Source organism: Girardinichthys multiradiatus, chromosome 13 (assembly GCF_021462225.1).
Source record: "Girardinichthys multiradiatus isolate DD_20200921_A chromosome 13, DD_fGirMul_XY1, whole genome shotgun sequence".
In the NCBI taxonomy this organism is placed as follows: Eukaryota; Metazoa; Chordata; class Actinopteri; order Cyprinodontiformes; family Goodeidae; genus Girardinichthys; species Girardinichthys multiradiatus.
The window spans coordinates 38046107-38069133 of NC_061806.1; the positions used below are offsets into that span (position 1 = coordinate 38046107).

Here is a 23027-nt window from a genome sequence, read left to right on the forward strand (position 1 = left end):
TTTCCATTGATTTTATTGGATTCAGCACTCTGTGAACAGTCAGTGTCTCCTGGAGACTTGTACTTAAGAGCACAAAAAATGATTTTTAACATAGTTATGTTATGGTTTACAAAAATCATTGAGAAAAATGCTGACTTAATAAGTGTGTTTTCTTAGGTACTCTGATTTTTGGGTTTTAATTAGCTATTACCTTTACCCATCAGAATTTACAAAAATAAATTGTTTAAATGTATCATCCTTTGTCATGAATCCATATTGATTCGTTTTTTTATTTACATTACTTAAGTTAGCTTTTGAATCATATTCTAATTTATTGACATAGACTTGTAAGTGAATAGTTTTTTTTTTTTATCTTCGTAAGAAGGCTTAAAGAAGATGCAATAAATCAATATTAAAAAAGAGCAAAGGCTTCAGATTATTTGATATAGATGTTTTTATTAGAAATAATTCACATTCATTTTTGTGCTGTGAAAACTGTACATTTACACAGGTTAAAACAGAAATCTCGACAAGAAAATACTCAATATAGGTAACTAAAGTCGGGTTTTCGGCAGGACGAGGAAATTGAAACAAACGGACATTAGGATTTGGCTGGTAGAACATACAGTTGAGTTATAGTAACACAATGTTACAGAAGACACGAGGTTCTATTACCCACTGCTTTACAGCTGAGAGTAATAACAAATATCCTGAAGAACAGTTAGGAGATAATCAGAGATTCATTCACTCTATAGAAGTATGATTTCACAGAGAACTCCAAATATGGAGTCTTGTGCAAACAAATCTCTAATGGATATATTCCTAATACAATAATGCATCTATTTGCTCTGTAAATATATATGGAAGATGGTATAAAAGTTTTGAAATATCGGTAGGAAAAAACTCTGCCTAGGTCATAATATCAGTCATTGCTTGAGCATCAAGCGCCCATCATATTGCACTGTTACACACTGATGGCTGAAAACACAAAATGTGTTGAAGTCTTTGCTCAGTCCAAGAGTCTTGCAAGGCTGAAAAACAAAAAAAGGCGATGATGAAAAGGCCTTTAAAATCCGCATGTACGACATGGAAGAGCCTGCTTCTTTGTGCCAGTTATCCATCCGGCAATTCCCAAGAGTGCACTGCTCTTTCTGCGTGAGAGTCCGTGTTCATCCTGGTGCTGGTGTTTTGGCATCAAAGAAACCAGGAAATTTAACTAACCAGCGCTTCCATCGCCACTCAATATGTTTGTCCCGATGCAGTCCATATGGGCTCACAACACATTGTGGATGCATTAAATGTTTTTTTTTCTATTGTAGATAACAGAAAACAATAGTAATGGCTAAAAGGGGAGACAAATCAAAATATAGACAATGCACTGGAAATAATTAATAATAGTAAAGACAAACACAGCAAGAAACACTATCAAGATGAATAAGTTTTGCTTCCAGTTTGACAGAAATGTTTTAGTCTCAATAGAGTCTCATTTTCTGCTCAAGATTGTTGGATTTGGGTGCTAACAAACTCAAAATGAAAAAAAAAAAACACTGCACAAAAACAAAAAAAAGTGTGTGCCCATTTACTAAAGTCCACTCTATCGGAGCATGAAATCCCTTTTATTTTTCTTTCGCCTTCGTCTCGTTTTGGAAGAGTTCCGGCTGTGCCTCCCAAGAAGCAGGGAGAACACACGCCATTTTTAAAATTTTCAATGTTTTTCTCCAATTTTCAATTTGTTTCTCCAAAGTCGATTTGAAGGACAAAAAGAGAGAAGCACAGACATGTCGAGCACATCTTCTGAAAACCGGAGGCCCAGGGAAACTCCCGGGGGAAGTGTTTATGGAGCCACAGACAGTCCAAGCCCATGGATGCCACTGACCGCTCCGACTACCCGTTCTTTGAGCTTTAGGAGCACTCTGATGAGAGTCCACACTGAGAAGCTACATTAAACATCCCCAATGCCATCACCCCCACACTCCTCCATCACTTCCTTCTCTCCCTACCCTTCTCACTCTGGTTGAGGGTTTGAAGACAATGATTCTGGGACTTACTTCCCCCCTTTTTTGGTTACTCTACCTTCATCCATGAAAGGATCCCATTCCCAAACCAAAAAAGGTGACTGAGGTGAAACAAGGCGGATTTGCTTTGCCCCCTTTCTCCTCCTCAGACCTCTGTTTGCAGGTCAATAATGTCCTGCCCCACCAGGGGGATGGTCGTGCTTGTCTTCTCCCACTCCACAGAGTGAAGCTCCAGAGGCGAGGCGGCGAGAGGCTCCATGTCTTTGCGCACCCATGCAGGGGGTGACTGAGGTATTCCACGGACTCCTTCCCAAGACCTCTCCATTGGAGCCTGCTGTTTGTCCTGTCAGAGCAGAGAGAGAGGAGTGTTTAGGACTGGTATCACGTCACCAACCTGGAGCAATTCCATTATATTATTTTAAAAAGTGAAATGATCTTCTAATGAAGGGAATCAGAGAAATAACTCCTTCTTTGAGGCATTGAACTATCTGAAGGTGTGTCTCATCTACGGGAAAGACATTTGTGTGAGTTTGTTTATAAACACTCACGCTGTGGTTTGTTTTGTCACTTCCTCCCGAAGACACACTCCATCTCACAGACTGTAAGAAGGAAGAAAATACATCCTTATTTAGATGACCTCCAGGTACCAAGAACATTAGTTCAGTACACCATGTTGCAGCTCATTTTTAAGGTCATTATTTTCCCTACTGTCTTCTTTTTATAGTATTATTGCCTCTTTTTTAATTATTTGTTCATTATTTCCTGAAAATGACTGTGAAAGTAGATGCTGAGCGTAATAGGACGAGGTGTTACCTTGCTGTCAGATGGAGGGGACTCTCTGTCTTTCTCAGTGTGATGCAGCTTCCTGTTCAGGTCCTGGAACATGTTCTGGTGGCGCTTCTTGGTGTGCATGATTTTCTGGAGAAGACAGAAAAAACATCCCCAAAATTAGAACTTACAGAAATTTGATATATTTTATAACTGTGAGGCAGAAATTATGAATAAATAATAACAGTAATAATAATAAATGTATTAATTAATATTTACCTCAAAGTCCAGCTCAGCGTATCGTGATTTCTGTCGCTGCAAAGCAACAATAGAGAGAAAGAATGGAGTTTAGATTTCCAAACATGCTAAAAATGTCTTAGAAAACGCATAAAGTAGTTATCTCTTCCTACCTCCAAGGAGCTCATGGACAGAGTGGAGATGGTTTCGCTCTTGGACATCATTGAGTTCATGGACTCGAAGGTGTTCTCCAAGCTGCTGTGGGTGATGTGCGACTCGCTGGACATGTTGTGGATGTTCTGGATGGGTGAGTCCCTCTCCGAATACGACACGCTGACCTGGTCGGGCAGTATCGAGCCCATCCCGAAGGCTGCCTGGGGTTCGGCGAAGGGTCCGCCGAGGTGCATAAGCCTGGCCTGGGGCAGCTGCTCCACGCTGATGTTGTACTTTGTCGGGTCGTCTTTAGGTTTGGACCTCAGGGTGGACGTAGTGTTGGGCATCAGGACGTAGCCGTCAGAGAGGCTACCCTCGGCCTGAGCCAGAGCAAGATCCGCATCCAGTTGCTGGAAGAGCTCCCCCTCACAGACGTACACTGGGTTCCCACAAGACGGGTCAACCCCTCCGGCCAGGCGGCTTTTCTCTCTCTTCAGGGTGAGAGTGTGGCTGGAGTACTCGGGAACAGCCTGCATGTGGCTGCCCTTGGACGGCAGGGTGTGGAAGTTGGGGCCCATTGGAAGTGGCATCTGAGGAGGAGGCACCTTTTCTTCAGAAGAGCTCTTCATTCCTTTAGGGAAAAGAAAAAAAGAAACATAAGAAACACATAAGAAACAACGCCTTGAATGAAAAATTTCATACATAAATGTATATATTTTAAATGCAAGCCAAAATGTTTTAGGTGCTGGACTTACCTTGTCTGTTTGAGTCCCCATCCTTTTCATTATCAGGCTGCTGATAAAAGAATAAAAACACTATTAGTCCTTAATGCATGCATATATTCATTTAGGAATACATTTAAAAAGCACTCAAGACATTACAAAGGCAATTGGCCAAGATATTTACCATGTGCTGAGGGTGGCCATTGTGATGAGAACTGCCAGAGTCTCCATTCCCATCATCTTTGCGGTCGACTACTCTGCACTTCACAGCCTCCTGAACCTAATGGATACATGGAAAATTGTAAGCAATATTCCAGCTCATTTAACCTGATCAAAAAAACAATAAAATTAACATTCATTTTTATCTTTATTCCTTTCAATTCATTTGGTATTATTGCCTTCCTACCTCTCTACGCAGGATGCAGTGGACCATGACAATAATGAAACCCTCCAGAGAGTCGAAAACGGCAAAGAGGATCTGGAAAAGGGCAGAGCGCCGGTCGGTGATGGCCAGGACAGCAGACATCCAGGTGAGGGCAAGGAGAGGGAGAACCACGCAGGAGCTCCACAGTGATGCCCTGCAGAGGGAAGAAAAAAACAACATAAATTAATCAGATTAGTGTTTGAGTCTCACTCCCAGACTCCTGTATATGGTCCAGTAGATTAATTCAAGTTGCTGTTGTTTGATTGTCATGCTCCACATAAAATCACGAAAGATTGTCTCACTCCTATACTACTGTGAGAGATCTGTGTGGACACTCCCTGTACAGTTTCAGTAAAGTACATAGAGGTATATTATTAACTCTTAATCATTATATTAAGGTTCTTGGTGAAGAATAAGCGTTTTCCCTCCATTTAAACACAAGACACACACATACGGTGAAGACCAATAAGACCTACCCAGCTCTCTCCTTCAGTTTCACGTCGGTGATGCCGTCCTTTGAAACAAGCTTGTTGAAGACTAGAATACCAATGACCATATTCACCTGTTTAAAAAGAAATTATTGATGAGACTGTGCAGTTATGTGTAATAAATTTTAAAGAAACAGTTTTTGTACTCTCTAAAACTTGGAAATCAAAGTCTAGAATACGAACCAAAACAACAGCAGCAGCAGGTCCAACGAAAGAGTAGAGGAGTCCGCCCTCAAGGGACAACCAGCAGCTATGATAGAGAAGTATTAATGATATTAAGTTTTAATTTATCAAATAAAAAAATGAATAAAAATATGAAGCAAGAATAGAATATGAGCTTGAACTTACTAGTTGACAGTTCCATATCCTTTAGCTTTAGTGAAACCCACAGACACAGCAACTACCAGAGCAGGAAGTCCTGCAGGTCAAAAAATATACATTACAATTAGAGTCAACAGGATAAAGGCTATGAAGAAAAACTCATGCAAGACTGATAAAGCATGAGATGCAGAAGAAGACTCGTCCTCGTACCCCAGCCTAAGCACAGAAAGCGCTTGCGGATGATGCGGTTGCGCAGACGACCAGTGACAGCCATGTAGGACTGCCAAGCTTCTGTCAGGACCCAGCAGAAAGAGGAGAGGAAAAAGAAGTGGAGCAGGGCAGCTATAAGAGAGCACACCACCTGTGGGCACCAGGATGAAGCAGATAAAGAGGTACAGTGAGAAATCTGTATCCAAGAGATAATAAAGATAGTGTGGGTTAGATTTGGAGCGCGGTTTACCTTGTTGCGAACCTGGGTTTGTCCGACAAAAATGAGAGCGTTTGAGCATATAATGGAGAGGCAGAAGTTGATGAGGATAACTGAACGCTCTGAGCGAATGTACCTGAAAATTAAAAAAAATAAAAAAGGTTTAGAGGTTGGATGATAAATCACTACATATCATGTAATGTTAGAGGCTGATTTGCTTGAGGCATACTTACTTCCAAACTGAGACATAGATGATGATGAGGAGCAGCAAGGTGAGGGAAGAGACCCCACAGCCGACGATGAGGGTAACAGATGGGAGGTTTGCTTTGTCCATGATCTGTAGTGGGAAGACAAGACCAAAAACATGCCTCTTAGCTATGATTACTAACACACATAGGCAGTCATGCACCAGGCAAACCAATTACGCTCACACACATTCACTGGAAAGAATAGGAAGCCTCTGGATGAGCACTATCTGGAAAAGCAGACGGCTCCCTCATGGCAAACAGCTGAATGGCACAATTAGGCCACGGCTCAGGCAAGGTGACCTAACGGTGAATGTGTCAAAAAGATGGAGGGCTGAACTAACAAATGGTCGGGTTTGGAGTCAGCAAAGGAGGGGGTGAGAACACGCTGCTTTTTTTCCCCTGTTTGGCATGTCCTCAATATTTTGATGCCAACTTACAGCTTCTCTTCTACCCCTGGGGGAGCTGCAGGGGAGCAGGTGGACCATTATCACCTGTGCAATAAACCACCACTACAGTCTCCTAATCTGTGACATCAACTTAGCGCCCGCTCTTGCCACCAGCAGGGCTGACCTGGCGCCAAGCTTAGGTTGGATAAGAGGTTGTTCTACTGCCTGTCCTCCATGCTGCACACGCCAGCGGGTCAATTGTGAATGCACAAATCTCAGCTTCACAAAGCCCTCTCAGCGGATAATTGCTGGTTCCCCCAGCTCATGCTCTCCAGGCTTTTAATGAGGCTACGAGCTACTCTCACACCTCTGATCCAGTTGTCATCACCTCAAAGATGTCCTCCTTGCTGTAATGCTGTACTTATAATACTATTAATGTTCTAAGAGGGCAAAAAGATGGAAAACCAATGATGTGTCCTCAAAAGGTGAGCAACGAAATATCCTTGAATGTTGAAAATCTGCAGGGTATACATTAGCAGGAGTATAAGTAGAAACGTATCAGTCAGTCAGTGAGAGATCGGAATAGGACATTTTTTCCTTTATTGGTTCTGGTTGGCAATCGGCATGTCAATAGCTGAACAATCAAAGTTGTTCCCGTTCATTCGAATTCATCAAAACCAAAAACCATTTATGGTTGATAAACAAAACAGCATGTAATCTGAATTATTTGGGTTTTTTTTTTGAGTTATGCTTTGATACCTAATTAAGGCTGATCTCATATTTTTTGCTGAAAACTTCTATCTTTATCAATAGAGCTGCAGCACATTTTGTTTCTATTTTATGTGTTAAAGTCCTTAGAAAGAAAATTCATAATTGGCAGGTTAGACCTTCAAGAAAATTGCAAATCGATACTGGCCAGGAAAAGCCTGATTGGTGCATCTCAGGTTATAAGTGCGATGGGAAGATGCTTAACGAATATCAAAGCACAGATGGAGAATTTTGCCCGTGGCAGAATGAGACTAATTTAGTGTGGTAAATTAGTTTCAAACTCCACACGAGTAGCATCCCCAGCCAGATGGCAGTTAGCAGAGGGGTAAGTTGTCATACTGCCTCAGCTTGCAGGGAATCTGGGGTATAACACAGTTGATACAGGGTGTCCTGTTTCCTTTCCTCTTTGTATCTGGGTCGAATCTTGCTCACTTGGCTAAGTGAGCCCCAGACAGCCAGTTGGACCTAAATATGAAGTACGTCCTTGACCGGATCATGTGCTCCAATTTTAAATAGTGTGTTCAGAGACCCTCAATCTTAAAATTTGTATATTAGGAGTGGTCAATTGCGTCCTCTGTCCTCTTATGGGAACCATGGTGTCAAAAGCACATCAAATGAGAGCTAACACACTGCAACATTTGGTTGTTTTTTCCTCCAAAGCTCACTCTGTTTTTTCTGCTACTCAAATCTCACTGATGTTCTTCATGGAAGACGTTGTTATTAAAAAGTGTCCACAGCGCACATCAAAGGATATACAAAAAGTCAGGCAATGTGGGGTTGGTGGTGTTGGGGGGGAGAAGAAGAAATGAGTGCATTGCAATCAGTGCATGACCATAGTCTGTCTCTCATTGGTCTGCCTCTCTGGCATTTTAAATCTTGCTGCTGCTACTGAAGAAGAAGGAGAAGTCGAAGCTGGAGGAGGAGGGTGGGGTGCATGTAATTGAGAATTCAGAGATATTGGCAGAGGAAATGATTGGCTCAGCTGCCTTTTTTCCTTTTTCTTTTCTACTGTGGTGGGGATGTTGAGATGAGGAGGGGTTGCTGTTCAGGTTGGCAGCAGTAAGTCAAGTCAAATTTAGGATGTGAACAAGTTGGAGCATAAAGAAGCAAAAACTACGGATTTAGCAGTTGAAATAAACTGCAGTACAATGTTATGTGCTTATCCGCAAACTAATGGAATCAAGAAAGATGGAAGAATCTATTCGATATCTGTTGATTAGATTTCCTTTCTGCTTGACGGTTTTCACACCTCAAGATGACAGAGTATGGAAGCTGCACAATCTATATTGCTTTTGCGCAAGAAATACAGCAATGCACAATAATTACTTATAAAGCAATCAATCTCGAAAACCATCAAAACGGCTACAATTAGAGCAAACATTTAGCAATAGCTCATTTGTTGTGCACCTTTCTTAATTTATTCTTGCAAGATGCACTGTAAATACGAGCATGATGTTAGTATTCTGTTACAAACATTAACATGGACATTTTTTACTAGAAAATATAATCGCGACATGTTGAATGTTTGAATGTTTTCTCAGTAGAGAAACAGGCAGATTCTCCGATCCGCGGCACCTGCGCGGAGACAAAGGAGCGCTGCTGCAAAGCCGCTCACTGGAAAACAACAAGTCCCTATCCGCTCCCTCGCTGCACCGCATTCACACTGCAGGAGACATTTGGCATGCACGTCGTGTGAACGGGAAAAAGAAAAACAAGCCCTCACAGGGAACAGACAGGAGACTTACCGAGTCGAAGTTGACGCGCGCTAAGATGGCGAAGGTGGAGAGGCTGTCACACACGCATTTGGTTCTGTGTGAATGAACGGGCACCGCTCTGCAGCTCCGAGCAGACCAAGAGCCAAGAAGAGAGGAGCTGCACAGGAGAGGAGAGGGGGAGTTAGGAGAGGAGAGATCTGACAAATCTCTGATCTGAGCTATTTCTTCATGTTTTTTTTTAAATAAATATGTGATGAGAAATAATAAGAATAAACCAACAAGATTTTTTTCAGCGCTTTAACATAAAAAAAGGATACCAAAAAATTATTTCTGAGACACAAAATACAATTTTGTGCAACCTGGGTGCAAAATTACACCCAAGGATTAATGTGCTTGTGATTAATTGTAATGCGTGTCATGATTAATTGTGATAGAGCTTCACAAATGCCACAATTAGCATAATCCTTATCACATTCTTTCCTCTTTATGTCTACATGCAAAATGTATCCAGTTCATGGTGGACAAGGAACAAGGTGTCCCCTCATAACAGGAGAACATAAGGCATTAATTATTGCCATTTTTATCACATCCAAGAGATCATACTATGCAGCAATACATTTGTTTGTTGCAGTTAGAGGAGAGCCCCCAGCTTCTGACTGGCATCATATAGCCATCCGGTTCAGACTATTATGGAAGGACAGCTGAGCAAGGCAGCATAAACCATACCAGTATTATTCTCATTAAAATATGCAAAATATTATATAAATATGTGTTAAGATGCAGTTCAGGGGTCATGGAGAAGCTAAAAGCTTTTGAGTACACTTTAAAGATTGAAATGAGTTGCAAGCCAGCTACAGTTGCGTTCATTTCTTTACTCTATCCAGGTGTCTGCAAATGTGCCAGACTGTTGATTGAGCCTGAGACTAAGGAGTCAACTTTCACGTGTCTTAGTCATTCTTTTGTCCCCCTTGTATAAATTACTAACACGAAAAAGATGTGGAATGAGGATTGTTTTCTGTCTTATAGGTTTGTGTAAATGGTAACAGATGTTTGTGAAGAACCAGACAAGAGGCACCATTTTAACTGAAAAGGCCATCCCTTTCACTTAAAAAAAGATGAGTAATGGTCAGATGTGCATTCAAGGAAAAAAAGCCAAAACAAAACCCATCAGTTAACACTTACGATTCGCTCTCGTCCCATGAGAGGCATGTTTCATTCACGGTGCCCTGCAAAAAAGAGGCAGATGGAGGTCAGTGTGAGAAATCTCTCTACAGAAAAGGGAAACGTGGGGTGGGACACTTTACTACAAACATGTGAGATGCAACAGCTTGCTAGCCACAACATGCACATTTTTTTTCACCCCACCCTATTGTGATGCATTAATGAAACTAAAAACAGCCACTTATCAGCTGCAGACTGTAATTATTGTGCATGATTTCTCATTATCGAGTGACCATTTGGTTGCTTCTGAGATGTTTGCTGGGTTTCAGCTGACGCAAAAGTCAAAGTGTCGCAGCAAATGTCAGGAAAATGTCACTCTCTCTGCAATGTGTTACATAAACACCCACAGGGAGCCTGATATTTTTCCATTAGGCTGATCATTAGGAACTCACATTATGCAGGTGGGGGAACTCGATCTCGACAGGGGTCGACAGAAGAGTCGGAGTGGGCTTGACAATCACGGTCACCACCTTGGAGTTGAGCAGGGTGGTGTTACTGTAGAGGAAGAGCACATTTTACTGTCAAAGCTTGATCTTAGATGCGTAAGACTGTGAAATAAGAATGCAGGAATATGGAGACTTAATATTAAAACACAGTAATGTTACCTCTGAAAGGACATAATTGAAGCAAGGTTTCTGTAAAGGACAATGCCGGTCACAAAAGCATCATTGCCATCTGAAAAGAAACAAAATTCCACTCAGTCTTTAATCCAAATCTCACATGCTGATTTATTTCTTTGACAAAAATGTTAAATTTATATGATCTTACCAGACGGTTTGAGTGACAGAGCATCACGGGACACGGTGACCTTCTCCTCAGAGGTCCTGACCCAGTCCAGCATCCCCCTCCAGCCCTTCACGGGAAAGGTGAAGTTAGAGCTCGTGGTCGTTGGGCGCTTGTGGATGCTCAGCACTGAAAGGTACAAATGATAACATCCAAAGGGGACTTTGTGAGTAGATACTCATACCTTGTTAAGCTCATAAATTGACATAGAATAGGATCTTCACTGTGTGATGTCTGTATTTTTACATTTAATTATTCTTAAAAAATACTGTATTTCTGTCAAATCTGGTTGCCATATGAGCTTTTACATCTTGCAGTTAGCAGTTGATGGACTAGAGTTTGTACTAAATTGATAACCAGAGAATTCAGGTTCTACTTGTACAGCACCTATATTGAGATTGATAGACTTTCTGGTTTACCAAAGGACATATCATTCTGCCTGACTGAACAGGAAACCGGGCTCACCTAAATTCTCTGTGACCTCGTAAATGTCCTGAAAGCCGCTCATTTGTGTGCCAATCATGTTCACAATGTCCTCGACCAGGCGGAGGAACCCCTTGATGTTGGCACCCATCTAAGTGAGAGAAGATGGAGAAAAAAAGGAACATTCAGAAATAGCAGCATATACATCTAGTTTATTTGCTCAGTCAAGCACAGCTATAGTTTACTGATTATTTATGGATGCACAGGTTCCAGCTAGTGCTTATTTTTTCAGAGGGTTTTCTGGCTGACTGAAAAAAAGATGAGAAAACGCACAATTCTTGCTGCTATGCAACCCTAGAATGTTCGATTGGCCATAAATGGATGTTGATTCATACTTTGTATTTTTTTTTGTCCCGTCTCTTTTTCTCTCTGTGAAAAGGGAGGGCCACCTGACTTGCGTGTCTCTGACGCAGCAGAGCAGTGATGTGGGCGCGAGGTGTGCGCTTTTGCATGAAATGTTCTGCCTGTGTTTCTATACAGCAGCAGCCGTCAGTATGTGGGATGGCATGGAGACACGCAGATTGCAGAGTGGGAGTAGTGATTTTCCCTGATTCAGAGAGGCACTGGCCTCGGTAACTCACCCTCCTGCTCTCAGATCAGTTTGTGCATGAAACAGTGTGTTTATTACAACTTTTTTTTGGAGGCTGGACTTTATTAAGAAACATGCAGGAACATTGCAAGCGTCATAGGAGTGTGGGGGAGGTTTGTCGACAGTTGGTCAAACGTGACAAAGTTCTGTTCGGGCTAATCTGAGTTTCACAAATTGGAGGAGTGAATGCCTGCACATCTCATCTAATACTTTGGTTTTGCAACTTCTGTTTAAATTAAAAGGTTTGAGTGAATAAACATTTATTTTAGAGCACATTTAATATATGTTCCTCATCTTCTTGGTACTTATGCACTCCCTTGCAGATATTTTCTGAGATTTCTTCTTCACACACTCATCCTATTTAGATGAGTATGTATAGTATTTTATAATAGGCTTATTTTTATTATTTTACCCCCTTTGCTTTTTTGAACTCTTACAGTCACACATTCTTGTCACATACCAGTTGTGCCTCTTCCCATTTGTCACGATGTTCCTCCTTCAGTAGGTTGCTGATAGTCTGGACGTAGTTCTGCACATCATGGAATACAAAGGTAGAGGTGTGAGAAGACACCAAGCCCATCCTAATTAGATGCTATTTTTCCTTAAAAGGTATTAACTCTAAATTTGTGGATCTCTTGAGCCCTTGGAGCTTACCTCTATGTCAGCAGTGCTCAGCCTCAGCTTGGTTTCCTTGTACACCTCTGTGGTGTTGTTTATGATCTCCATAATGGCCAAAAGGTCACCACTGTACTTGGCTTTTTCATCAGAGGAGAATCTCAAGCGGGAAATCACCTCAGCAACACCATCAACGCTTTGCCCAATCTGTGCTTTGGAGATGTAGTGCCTTGACTGCAGAGACAGAGTTAAAAGGTTATTTAAAATGTCTTACCCTCAATAATTTAAATTTTTAGCACATTGTTGATGCTTTTTGGAGGCCTACCAGCATCTGAATGTTCTCGTAGTTCTTGGAAACACATTGGGTGTAAGTGGGGTTCTCCCAAGAAGCAAGACCTACAGCATCAAGGGTGCAACGACGCAGAATCAGACCTGTTGATGAGATGAAGAACTCTTGGTTTAGTTTTAATGTAGATGGGGGAAAGTCTAATGCATAAAGTCAGCAACCAGGCTGTTAAAGTACCTGAAGCATCAGCAGGGCAGGCAACAGCAACAACATCTCCAGCAGGGGTTTTCTTCCACACAATGTCTCCGGTGTTCTGCTCAGGACAGATCTCATGGGGCTCTAAATTCAGAACCAGTTGATGCATGGTTAGTTCCCTACTTTCTTTTGGATTTCTAAAAAGATTATATTAATTCATTGTGCTGGAGACACTAACCAGGGCATCGCTTCTCATTGCAGCGCTTCTGCTCTCTGATTTCACCGGGGCAAGGTTCTCCTCCAAAGAAAGGGCCCTCACAGACTCTCTGTCTCTGCTGAAAGCCACCACCACAGATCTGGCTGCAACTTCCCCATGAGCTCCATGAATGCCAGGTTCCATTAACTATAGACAATAATGTATATATATATATAAATAAATATTCATTCTACCCTGTTAAATAAAACTCAAAAGTTGGATCTGGGATTTATTTTATGACTCACCGGGGCATTCTTTCAGGAAGCAGTTTGCTGTCTCTTTCCAGCTGCCATGGCACTCGGAGCCTCCGTAAGATGGCCCGTTGCACTCCCTGGTTCTCTGCATGGTGCCATTGGAGCATGATGCAGAGCAGGTACTCCAGGCTGACCACTCATTCCAGGATCCGTCCACTAGAGGGGAGCAGAGGAACGTGTACACAGGAGAGTTATGGGCATGGCAAGGACAAGACAGACCCTCGGGCCTCTGCAGACATCATGACGAACTCACTGATGCTATTAACATCTCACATGACCCACTTAGGCTAAGCTTAAGCAGAACAGAAAGTTAGATCTCAGTTGTCTGCCCTTCAACTATAAAGGTGGCAAATTTAAAGTTTGAATGGGTCAGTTATTTTAGCCAATTTATGGATGCAATTATAGTTTTGAGTTTTTAATAAAAGGCAGTGACTGATAAGAAAGAATATTCTTGAATGATGAAACCAGAGGACTTAAATTGGCAATTTATGTTTGAGGCTTGCTACAAGCTCAGATGTATTAAAATAAAAAAATAAAAAAATAAAACAATTGAATTGCCATTGCCATTCATTTCTAGGACAAAAGTGAATATTTAAATAACATTCATATTACAGCCAAATTGGATATTAATCATAAACATAATTTCCTCTGAGTTTCAAATAAAATACACAATCATCTTGTAATGACTTTTCCATTTCTTCTTTTCATTTTCTCTTTTCTTTTGTTAAACAGAGACATCTGCTGGTGATACGGTGGAACTGCAACAAAACCCGGACTAAAAAAGACTTACATAAAAAGCATGTGTAAATGATGACTATTAAACCTGAAAACAACCAATACGGTGCTGCAGTAACTTCAGAGGTAAAACTTTTAAGTACTTGAGTAGGTGGTGCAATAGAAGATTGACTTCTACCGGGCCAAGTGACCATGAGTCACAGACAGCTTAAGCCACTGACTAACATCCACAGATGCTTTTATTCTGGTGAGTCAGGTGAAATTGCAACCTGCCACTGCAGTTGTGATGATGCTGATACAAATTGGTGACCTAATTAGGCTTTCATAAATGAATCAGTCAGAGGAAGAGTTAAGCATCACATCATGAGCTTGTTATTGTGAGCTTTTAACAGAACAATCTGGGCTCCAAAGGAATATTTGGATTTTTTTTTCTCAAAGGAATAAAACAAGATATGCTTCTCACCTGGGCAGACAGCAATGTTGCAGAACTTGGTTTGTCTCGTGGGGCCGCGGCAAGGCTGTCCTCCATTCTGGGGCTGCTTGCAGGTGCGGGTACGGTCCCGGTAACCACGGCCGCATGTGGAAGAGCACAGGCTCCAGGGGGTCCACTCATCCCAAGCACCATCCACTGCAAGCAAGTTATGAAATTCATAATTGATGATTAGTTAAGCAATGTAAGACATTTTGTTAAAAATCTCTGGAAGATCATTCTGAAGGTGCCTCTGGATCAAGATGCCTTTTTGGGGCACTTTTGGGTTAAGTTTTACATTTCTGCATAAAAAAGTGCTTTTCTAACTTGTCTAATTGGCATTAAAGGATATCATTGAGACTTATGCTTTCTGCCATGCTCATGTTATGATTTAAAAACTCACCAGGGCAGACAACTGAATTGTTGCATGATCGATTCTCACGCAGGGGTCCTGTACACTGGGTGGTGAAGGAAGAAGTGGCACAGAGGCGGGAACGGCTTTGCCAGCCTTCCCCACAGGTGACGGAACATGTGCTCCAGGAGGCCCACTCGTCTGTTTTTGCATCTGTTGTGAGGACAATAAACAGTCTAAGGTTAGGGGATTGTGTTGCTTCATTTCAGTCATCTATATGTGGCAGGACTTCATTGTTATCCAACCTGTTTGAGTTGCAACAGCTCCAGGGTAGGACTCATCAGCGTTGTCCCTTTTCAGACCAACAATGGCACGCAGACCTTGGCTCCTGTTCCTCTCTTTGCCTGTGAAAGTTGAAATAAAAAAAGCGTAGTTATGGATTTATAGCCCAGCCACCTGCAGAAGTGTTTCTGATTCAATGACAAAATTATAGCTTACCAATGCAGGGCTGAGGGTTGCAGGCACGGCCTTCCTCAACAGTTCCCTCGCACACTCCATCCTCAGGCTGGCAGGTTCGGCTACGCACCTGGACTCCACCACCACACTCCTGGCTGCACACAGACCAGCGGCCCCAACCTGCCCAGCTCTCTACAGGGAAAAATGAAAAAACGAGGGGGGACGTGTTGAGAAGAGTTGGAAACTACAAGTGCTGAGAGAAAAAAATTACAGCTATTTGAAACTGTATTACTACCTTTGTGTAAAAGCATGATTCAGTTTTCTAACTTCACGTTTAAGAGCAGGAAGTGAGTAATTTGTTCTTTATGTGTTGAAAATGAGCAAGGACGTTTCTTTATGAGCAGAACTATGCGATAGAAATTTCGTTTTAAAATGCGACTGTTTGCTTTTATCCACTTGGTCTGAACCTCAGTCGGATTGGTGTGTGTGAGTGCATGTTGCTATGGTTACAGCAAGTGCAGCTCTTCGATTTCTGCTACCAGCCGACTGTGAGGTCTTTGTGTTCCTTTTCAACGTGACACACAAACAGGCTCTCTGTGCAAGTCTTGGTGCAAAGCTGAGCAATGTGTGAGGTGCAGGAGGTGATGCTACTTAGCTCTAAAGATGCAATGGTAAATATCCCTAACAGCTTTGATTTACCTCTCATTATTTTGTGAGGTTGTAGAGCAAGAACTCTGTCTCTGCAGACATGGATCATTAATCTCAACAGCTCATTAGACACACTCCAGAAGCAGTGGATGATTGTAGCCTGCAGAGCTGTTTTGGAGTTTTTGAGAACTTGGTCCCTTTACTCAGCTAAATTAACTGTTTTGATGGAGACTTCTTTTTCTGTGTTCTTTTTTTTTTATTTTTCAATTTTTCAAATTTAAAAGCAAAACCATACTTACTGATAATCTCAGCATCACGTGCGTTGTCTTTGGAAACAGGAGTGCACTTTTCAACATAGACGCCACCCCTGTAGCAGCTTCCTGGCTTCCTCTTTGGGGCCTCCCAGCACTGGCAGGGGGTGTTCATGATGCCACAGGGATAATCATGGGTACTGCTGTTCAGGCACTTGTTCAACCACTGGCACAACATCTGGCAGGCGGGCATGCTTGGGTTCCTCTTCCCCACAACCAGAAACTCGGCCTTGAACTCGCCAACGCCATGCTCTTCTCCAGCAACCTCTAGGGCATTCCTCGGGGCCACCTTGCGGATCTGCAGGAACTGCTTGCTTGACTCCAGGTAGGTAACAGTAGTAGAAGCATCACACAGCCTGACAACCTCATCGAAGCTCTCCATACCCAGGTAGGTGCGAGAGGTCTCGATAAAGGAGTCGAACTGGAAGGTCTTGATCTGGCGAGGGACGCAGGAGTCGGTGGGTTTGGTGATTTTCATGTAGACATTGTAGCGGCGTGGATCAGGGTTCTGCAGAGTCCAGGAACATGGTGAAGAGGGCAGGGTGGTTGTGGAGGAGAACACACCAAAGAAGCGGCTCTGCTCCAAGGTGGCACAGGTTGCAGAGGCCGGTCCAGAGGGAGTGCAAGAGGTCAAACCGAAGAAGAGTAGGATGAGGGCCACACAAGGGCCGGTAAGTGCTGACCACGCCATTGGCATTGGGTCGGCTTAGGTAGAAGATGGTGTTGGTGAAATCTGCGTTTTAACTTTGTTGTTTTTTTGATTTCTTTGTTGCAAGTTACTGCACTTGATTCAGATCTCTTGATTATCTTCTGAAACCCCTCTGAAGATTGCTTTTGTTTTAATGCATCAGACTATTTGTTATCTCAGAGAGGGATCTGTTGGAAAAAAAACATAACAAATCTGTTAGTGTGCTTTCACATTGACAGTTATTAGTGTGCATTGCAGAATACAATGCATTTTAATTGAACCCATTGTTAAGCTCATATTTATGCAGCAGAAATTGTTGTCTGATCTGTATCACAGGGTTTCAGGCTATGTTGAATGATCTAAAATGCCCTGTTCTCTGGAAAATAATTGCTGTGGCAGAGCAATTACAGTCCTTCACAGCACACTGGTATCTCCAAGCTCTTGCTCTTTCCTCCCACACACCTAACTGTGTGCGTCAGTATGACGTCCATACAAGCTTCGCCACTGGCAACTGCAGACGCATAGTAGTGCCATTATTTGTGCAATCCACTCCTCTTATTAAGAGGTAAACAGGGAAAAAAAATCATCTGCAGCCATGGTTAGGGGTGATTACATACACTGCAAAGGCATCTCATAAATTGCATTAGGAATATTTCCAGCATTACTTAGCAGGGCATAAAGTAAAATGATGTTAAATACTGTGACTTTGCACGTTATGGTGAATGCATCCTGAGAAAATATATTTTGTGCATGCAATGTTTAGCCACTCTGCAGATGGTCTTTATGCATATGAGTAATTTTACTATTTTTGTTTCTCATCTTGCAAATACGCTTCTTTTACAATGGTGGCTCTGCAGAGTTGCTGTCTAAATCTCAGTATTTCTGAGAAAAATCAGGGGAAAGGAGACACTCCTTGGAGCTAAGAAGAGAGTAAAGCTGTTGCTCAGCAACAAGTTTTGTATGCAGCCAGATCTAGTTTTGTGCTTTATCATGTTTTCCATCTTAGTCTTTATAATATATTTAACTATTTTCATTACGATATGATTTCTGCATCTTATAAATCATGAAATATATTATTAGGGACAAATGAATGGCTATTTCACATTTTGCGGCAAAAGCTTGCATTTAAACGTGGGATTCATCGCACAGCTGAAGCGACTGTGAGAAGCACCTGCACTTCTCAAATAAACTGCTCATAATTACATCCATCACATCTCTCCCACACTCCCTGCCTCGCTCCCTCGCACCCCTTCTCTCTTCGCTCGTCTCATCTTTGTGAGCAATGCAGCTGAGACCTCTGCCTTGTGTCAGCGGCTGTCTTTCTCTCTCTCCCCCGCCCCTTTGTCAACAGGAAGCACCATGAATGGCCATCTGATGAGAAAGAGTTTGAAAAGGAAAGTCCAGCTGTGGCGGGAGAACTCTCCCTACCCTCCCCAACTGCTTCCACCCTCCCCAAACCTTTCTGCCCCTTGTCCATTTGCTGTCGTCAACAACAAATTTTGTGCATAGCAGGCTGCCTAAAGAGTGGGGAGTTTGTTGTTATGGAGACAGCTTGTTTTCTGCAGACTAGTGTGAAAAACCTCCACATTTGCCATCTGTGTCATGCTTTCTGTTGATGCTAATGAGCAGACTTTTGTAGAAGCTACAGGTGCAGCAATGAATAAGTAAAAGAACAAATCATTGTAAAAGAATAAAGAATGTGCCGGCAGGGGCTTGAATATGTCATATTTATCGACTGCTGATTGAGACAAACTGGTAATTAGAAGTTTGAATGCTTACTGAACCAGAAAGCTGTGAAATGACAGGTGAAATCTTACAGACTGATGCCTGTTTGTCAAACTAGCTACCATGAATGCACCTTGAAGCCAGCAGAAGTTATTTTGTTAGAAGAATTCTCTGAATGTTATTCCAGTTGTCATACTTTCAGGATTATCTGTTTATTTGATAAAAATATCAGTTCAGTGTTGCAGAAAGAATGACAAGGTCTGTATCAAGCTTCTCTCTTTCTAATGAAAAACACTTAAAGAAGCAATGTTTGCACCTATTAATGTGTCATTACTTCCAAAAAATCGCACTTCTTCTTTCGCTGCAGCCACTGCACATGTGCATGGATGTAGACTTTAAGGCTTTGCAGGAAACAAAACATATTCAACGACGGCAAACATTTGATTGCATACTGCAGAAATGATCCCAGTTTGTAGGGTTGAAACGGGCTTTTGCATTCGTTTCATACTGAACACGTCAAGCAAAGCCGATCCAGATGATTGAGACGCATCTTTCTTTAAATTTCAGACTTAATGTGTTTGCATTGTATATAATCATTGTCAGTTTTCTGCAACCACATCAAATCTCTCATAATAATCCAAACATTAAAGGCAAACCAGAAAGTTCTATGAAGCAGCCTGTTGCGTCAGTATAACTTTATGTCTGCTGCCTCGCTTGTCTGCACAGTGACACTCGCCATACTACTCTGACAGTAGCAGGGTGTCAGAGTTAGTTTAAACAGTTCAAATCTGCATGGAAATAAACAACCATTGTCACGTCGATGCATACAGGAACTGGAACATTCAACAGACAAAGTTTCTGAGTTTCAGTACCACGGACAGCGACATACAACTTTAAAATCAGCGGAAGCAAACGCATTCACATCGCTCATCCTCACTTTATCTTGAAGAAAACACATTCAGACAAATTAACAAAGACTATCCACTTGTTTCTTACCTCGAAAATGCTTCTTTGAAGTCTTATCAGCGGCTCTCTAACCGGTATGGTCCGAGCGTTTCGGATCGGATATGGTAGCAGCTGCTGAATTCGTCTCTCGAAAACGTCTGACTAGACCTCAAAGTCTTCAGATCTGTGCTCCTGGCCAAAAACTTTCGCAGTTCTTTGAATATCGCCGAAAGGATGCGCCAGGTTCAAACCCTCGAACCCCAGAGCGGGGATCGATCCCAAGTTTCAGTGCAGTCCACTCTCACAAGCAAAGAAAAATTGAAAGCGACTCTAACCAAACTCCAAAGAGTTTACTACCAACTTTGTTTAGCTGCTATAGCCTATCCAAAAGGAAGGAAACGGCGTATAGCGAAGGGACAAATTGATTGTTGTCGGAGCTCCAGCAGACAGTCCGTTCTCGCTTGTCTTTGTTTCTCTCTAAGCTCCAGGATAAAAAATGTTGGTACTTCTACTCCCGGCTTCGGAGTCTTCTTGCTTGTGGTCTTTGCACTGCAAGTGGGTCCAGTCTCAGTGTAGCTTGTGGCCTCCACTCGGCGCTATATATCCCACCCCGCCCCTCCCATGGCTTGAAGTTGGAGTCAGTGCGTGGATGGAGTAGCGAAGTGAATGAGACAGCATCACAAGGAGGGGAGGAGGGAGCAGAGTGTGCGGCTCCTGTGCGGAGGAGACGCGTCTGTGTATGCGAGTGCGTGCGTACGCGTGCGCGTGGAAGTGTGAGAGAGGGAGTGTGTCAGCGCACGGAGGAGGGAGGGAGCTGAACCGAGAGAGGAGGGGAGGGATCTATGCTGGTAGACACACGATAATGAAGAGCAAACTACGCAGATATGAACGCACAGCCAAAGGTACCGGAAAGAGGATCAACGGAATAGGTGTGCAGGGGACGCAATGAAGAGAGATCAATTGTCTTTCAGATGAATGGCAAAACGGCATAAATGAATGTCAGCATAAACATTTGCACACAGATATCGAATATGTTTATTTGTTAACGTTCAAAACACACATTTATGAGCTTTTTTGTGACTTTGTGAGCAATCATTAATGGCATTAAAGTCCGATCCCCTCATTAGAGATTAGAAAAAGGTATTAAATGCCTTTGTTTTTATTCATCCTCGGAGATGATGCTGTAGAATATCCGTAGAGAGCCACTTCAACAGATTAAAAGTTGAGGTGAGTGGCAATATAGAGTCAAAAGTGCTACAGTGCAATAAACAAAATCATATAAAAAATGATTTTATAAATAAAAAAATGCAATAAATATTTATGCATGTGACACTTTAAATGAAATTGGAAATACATACAAACACATTTCATTTTTTTATTATTTAATGACGCACAGGAAAAATAAATAAGAATACCAAATTTCTTATATATGTTTTTAACATTGCTAACCTCATGTTTAATGATTCATTTCTAAAATTTAATTACTTACTTGTGTAATAATAAATTACTTGCACATGTATAAGTAATATAGCATTTTAATTTATTTGATATATTTCAACTCAACAGATAATTATGTCAATAAATTAATATTTATGTATGTGACAATTTACATAAAATAAAATAAAACATGCATTCAATAAATATTTAAATAAATGTATTTCTTTAAAATCATTAGAAATGTTAATACAATTGACAAAAATTAACTTAATAATTTTATAATCAGTGATTTAATGGTGTCTTTATTAATTACTGACACATTAATATAAATATTATATTCATTCTAGTTTTATTTAAACTATTACATATATAAATATTTACCGAAGCAATGATATTTTTATGGTAATGTTGGCACTTTTGGGTCTCGATACCCTGCAGGCAGTGCTATGTTGCAGAACTGTCTGTCCCTTGATCATTTTTTTCTCCTTGAAACACACACTCACATATACAACAACGCTCATGCACACAGGAACCGGCGCTCCTCCCTTTCTGCCTTTCTCTCCGGGGATGTTGGGCGGATCTGGGTAGTTCTCGAAGTGTGAAAGGGATAACCTGACGTGGGTGTCTGGCTGTTTGTGTAATGCTGGCTCAATTCCTTCAGCTCAAGCTCCACGTGTGAAAAAAACCTGATCAGTATTAAAAAAAAGACAGTCCAATCCAAGCAGCATGCATGAGTCAGGGGGTGTAAAACATGGACTCTAATAAAGCAATGATCATCAGTTATGTTCTTTTGTCAACACTGTTCCCCGGTTTACTCAAGTGATATGGGAGTGAGGAGTCACCCTTATGGGAGAATTACCACATACTGTACAAAACTACACATAAAAATATGCAATTTCCAATTCCTATTCCAGAATATGACACTAGGAGGACTAAGTCTAATTTGGGTTCTTGATGGTCAATTAGAATTGCGGGTCTAAATTATAGGTTAAAGAGATCAGTTGTGAGAATCTGACCTAACTAATCAACTAAATGAATATTGCAACTATATAAAACATACACTCTTCTATCTTACAATCATAATATTTAACAATATTATACATATAAGACTGCTTAGCCCTCCTCCTTTGGTCTCACCACTGCATATTTGGGAAAAGTTGGAACCACATTAAAATGATTACTTACTAAAACATTTAAATGGAGTAATTTTAATTAACACCCACTCTAAATGTGCATTGGTTTGAGCTTTTTTTAAGATTATGTTGAAGCCTATTCTCACCTCGCACATTATTGTGTATTACTTTTCCTTAAAGTTCTTTTCTTTTTTATTTTATTTAACTCTCTCTACTGTGTTCTTTCATTGTTTGGAAAGCCATACAGCTAAACCAGTTAAACTTAATAACTTCTTAGACCGTTATGACAGAAACCTGCAGCAAGGTAATGAAAAAAAAAAAAAACAGAAAAATGTGTTTACTGTTTGGATTGAAGTCAGCAAGTGGGCTTATGACGTCGGACATGTGAGTAAAAGACAGCACCGTTTGTATTCTTCACATATGTGCAAAAGTGAAATGTGTCACACACAAAACAATGTTCTCCCCATGTGCACCAATATTGCATATTACGCATATGATCCTACACACTTCTGTACACTGTACTGTACTATAAAACAAAAGTATTGGTGCCTGCAATAGTCAATAATGGAGAACAATTTAAATTGATTACATGGAGGTACCTATTGTTCCTTACCACAACATTTATTTCTTCATATTATTATTACTATTAGTATTATTATCCCTTAAACTTTAATACAAGCAATTGCTAATCATAGCCTCAATATTTCATATAGGTTATTGAAAAAGTAGATTCCTTATTAGTAAAGGAACTGAACCAATAATAAAAAGGGATTATCTTGACCTTTAAGCAACTCT

General features: G+C 41.4%; 1 protein-coding gene across 3 annotated transcripts; it reads right to left on the minus strand.

Moving 5' to 3' along the window:
• Positions 1 to 415: 415 nt before the first annotated feature.
• LOC124879729 (adhesion G protein-coupled receptor B1-like) lies at positions 416 to 20227 on the minus strand. 3 transcript variants are annotated; one of them, XM_047384452.1, is made up of 32 exons: positions 19714 to 20227; positions 16293 to 17180; positions 15388 to 15537; positions 15195 to 15293; positions 14941 to 15102; positions 14532 to 14696; positions 13325 to 13489; positions 13062 to 13226; positions 12866 to 12967; positions 12668 to 12774; positions 12382 to 12576; positions 12188 to 12256; positions 11121 to 11229; positions 10641 to 10784; positions 10478 to 10547; positions 10265 to 10367; positions 9834 to 9877; positions 8682 to 8808; positions 5768 to 5871; positions 5568 to 5670; positions 5318 to 5468; positions 5135 to 5204; positions 4970 to 5036; positions 4775 to 4860; positions 4281 to 4452; positions 4059 to 4154; positions 3908 to 3944; positions 3173 to 3783; positions 3042 to 3077; positions 2808 to 2912; positions 2543 to 2593; positions 416 to 2337 (listed from the first exon to the last, which is right to left on the minus strand). In XM_047384452.1, the coding sequence occupies exons 2-32, from the start codon at positions 16999 to 17001 to the stop codon at positions 2140 to 2142; spliced, it is 4572 nt and encodes a 1523-aa protein (XP_047240408.1). In that variant the 5' UTR covers positions 17002 to 17180; positions 19714 to 20227; the 3' UTR covers positions 416 to 2139. The 3 variants fall into 3 exon arrangements, with proteins under 3 accessions (XP_047240408.1, XP_047240407.1, XP_047240409.1); XM_047384451.1 differs by having other exon boundaries at positions 3908 to 3947; XM_047384453.1 differs by lacking the exon at positions 2543 to 2593 and having other exon boundaries at positions 3908 to 3947.
• Between the last annotated feature and the right edge of the window lie 2800 nt (positions 20228 to 23027).

Coding starts and splice junctions, on each gene's coding strand:
- LOC124879729 (XM_047384451.1), bottom strand. CDS start 17,001: ATGCCAATGGCGTGGTCAGCACTTACCGGCCCTTGTGTGGCCCTCATC. Junction 10,785..11,120: donor CGAGGTCACAGAGAATTTAG/GTGAGCCCGGTT, acceptor TGTACCTTTCAG/TGCTGAGCATCCACAAGCGC. Junction 3,078..3,172: donor TGTCCATGAGCTCCTTGGAG/GTAGGAAGAGAT, acceptor GTTGCTTTGCAG/CGACAGAAATCACGATACGC.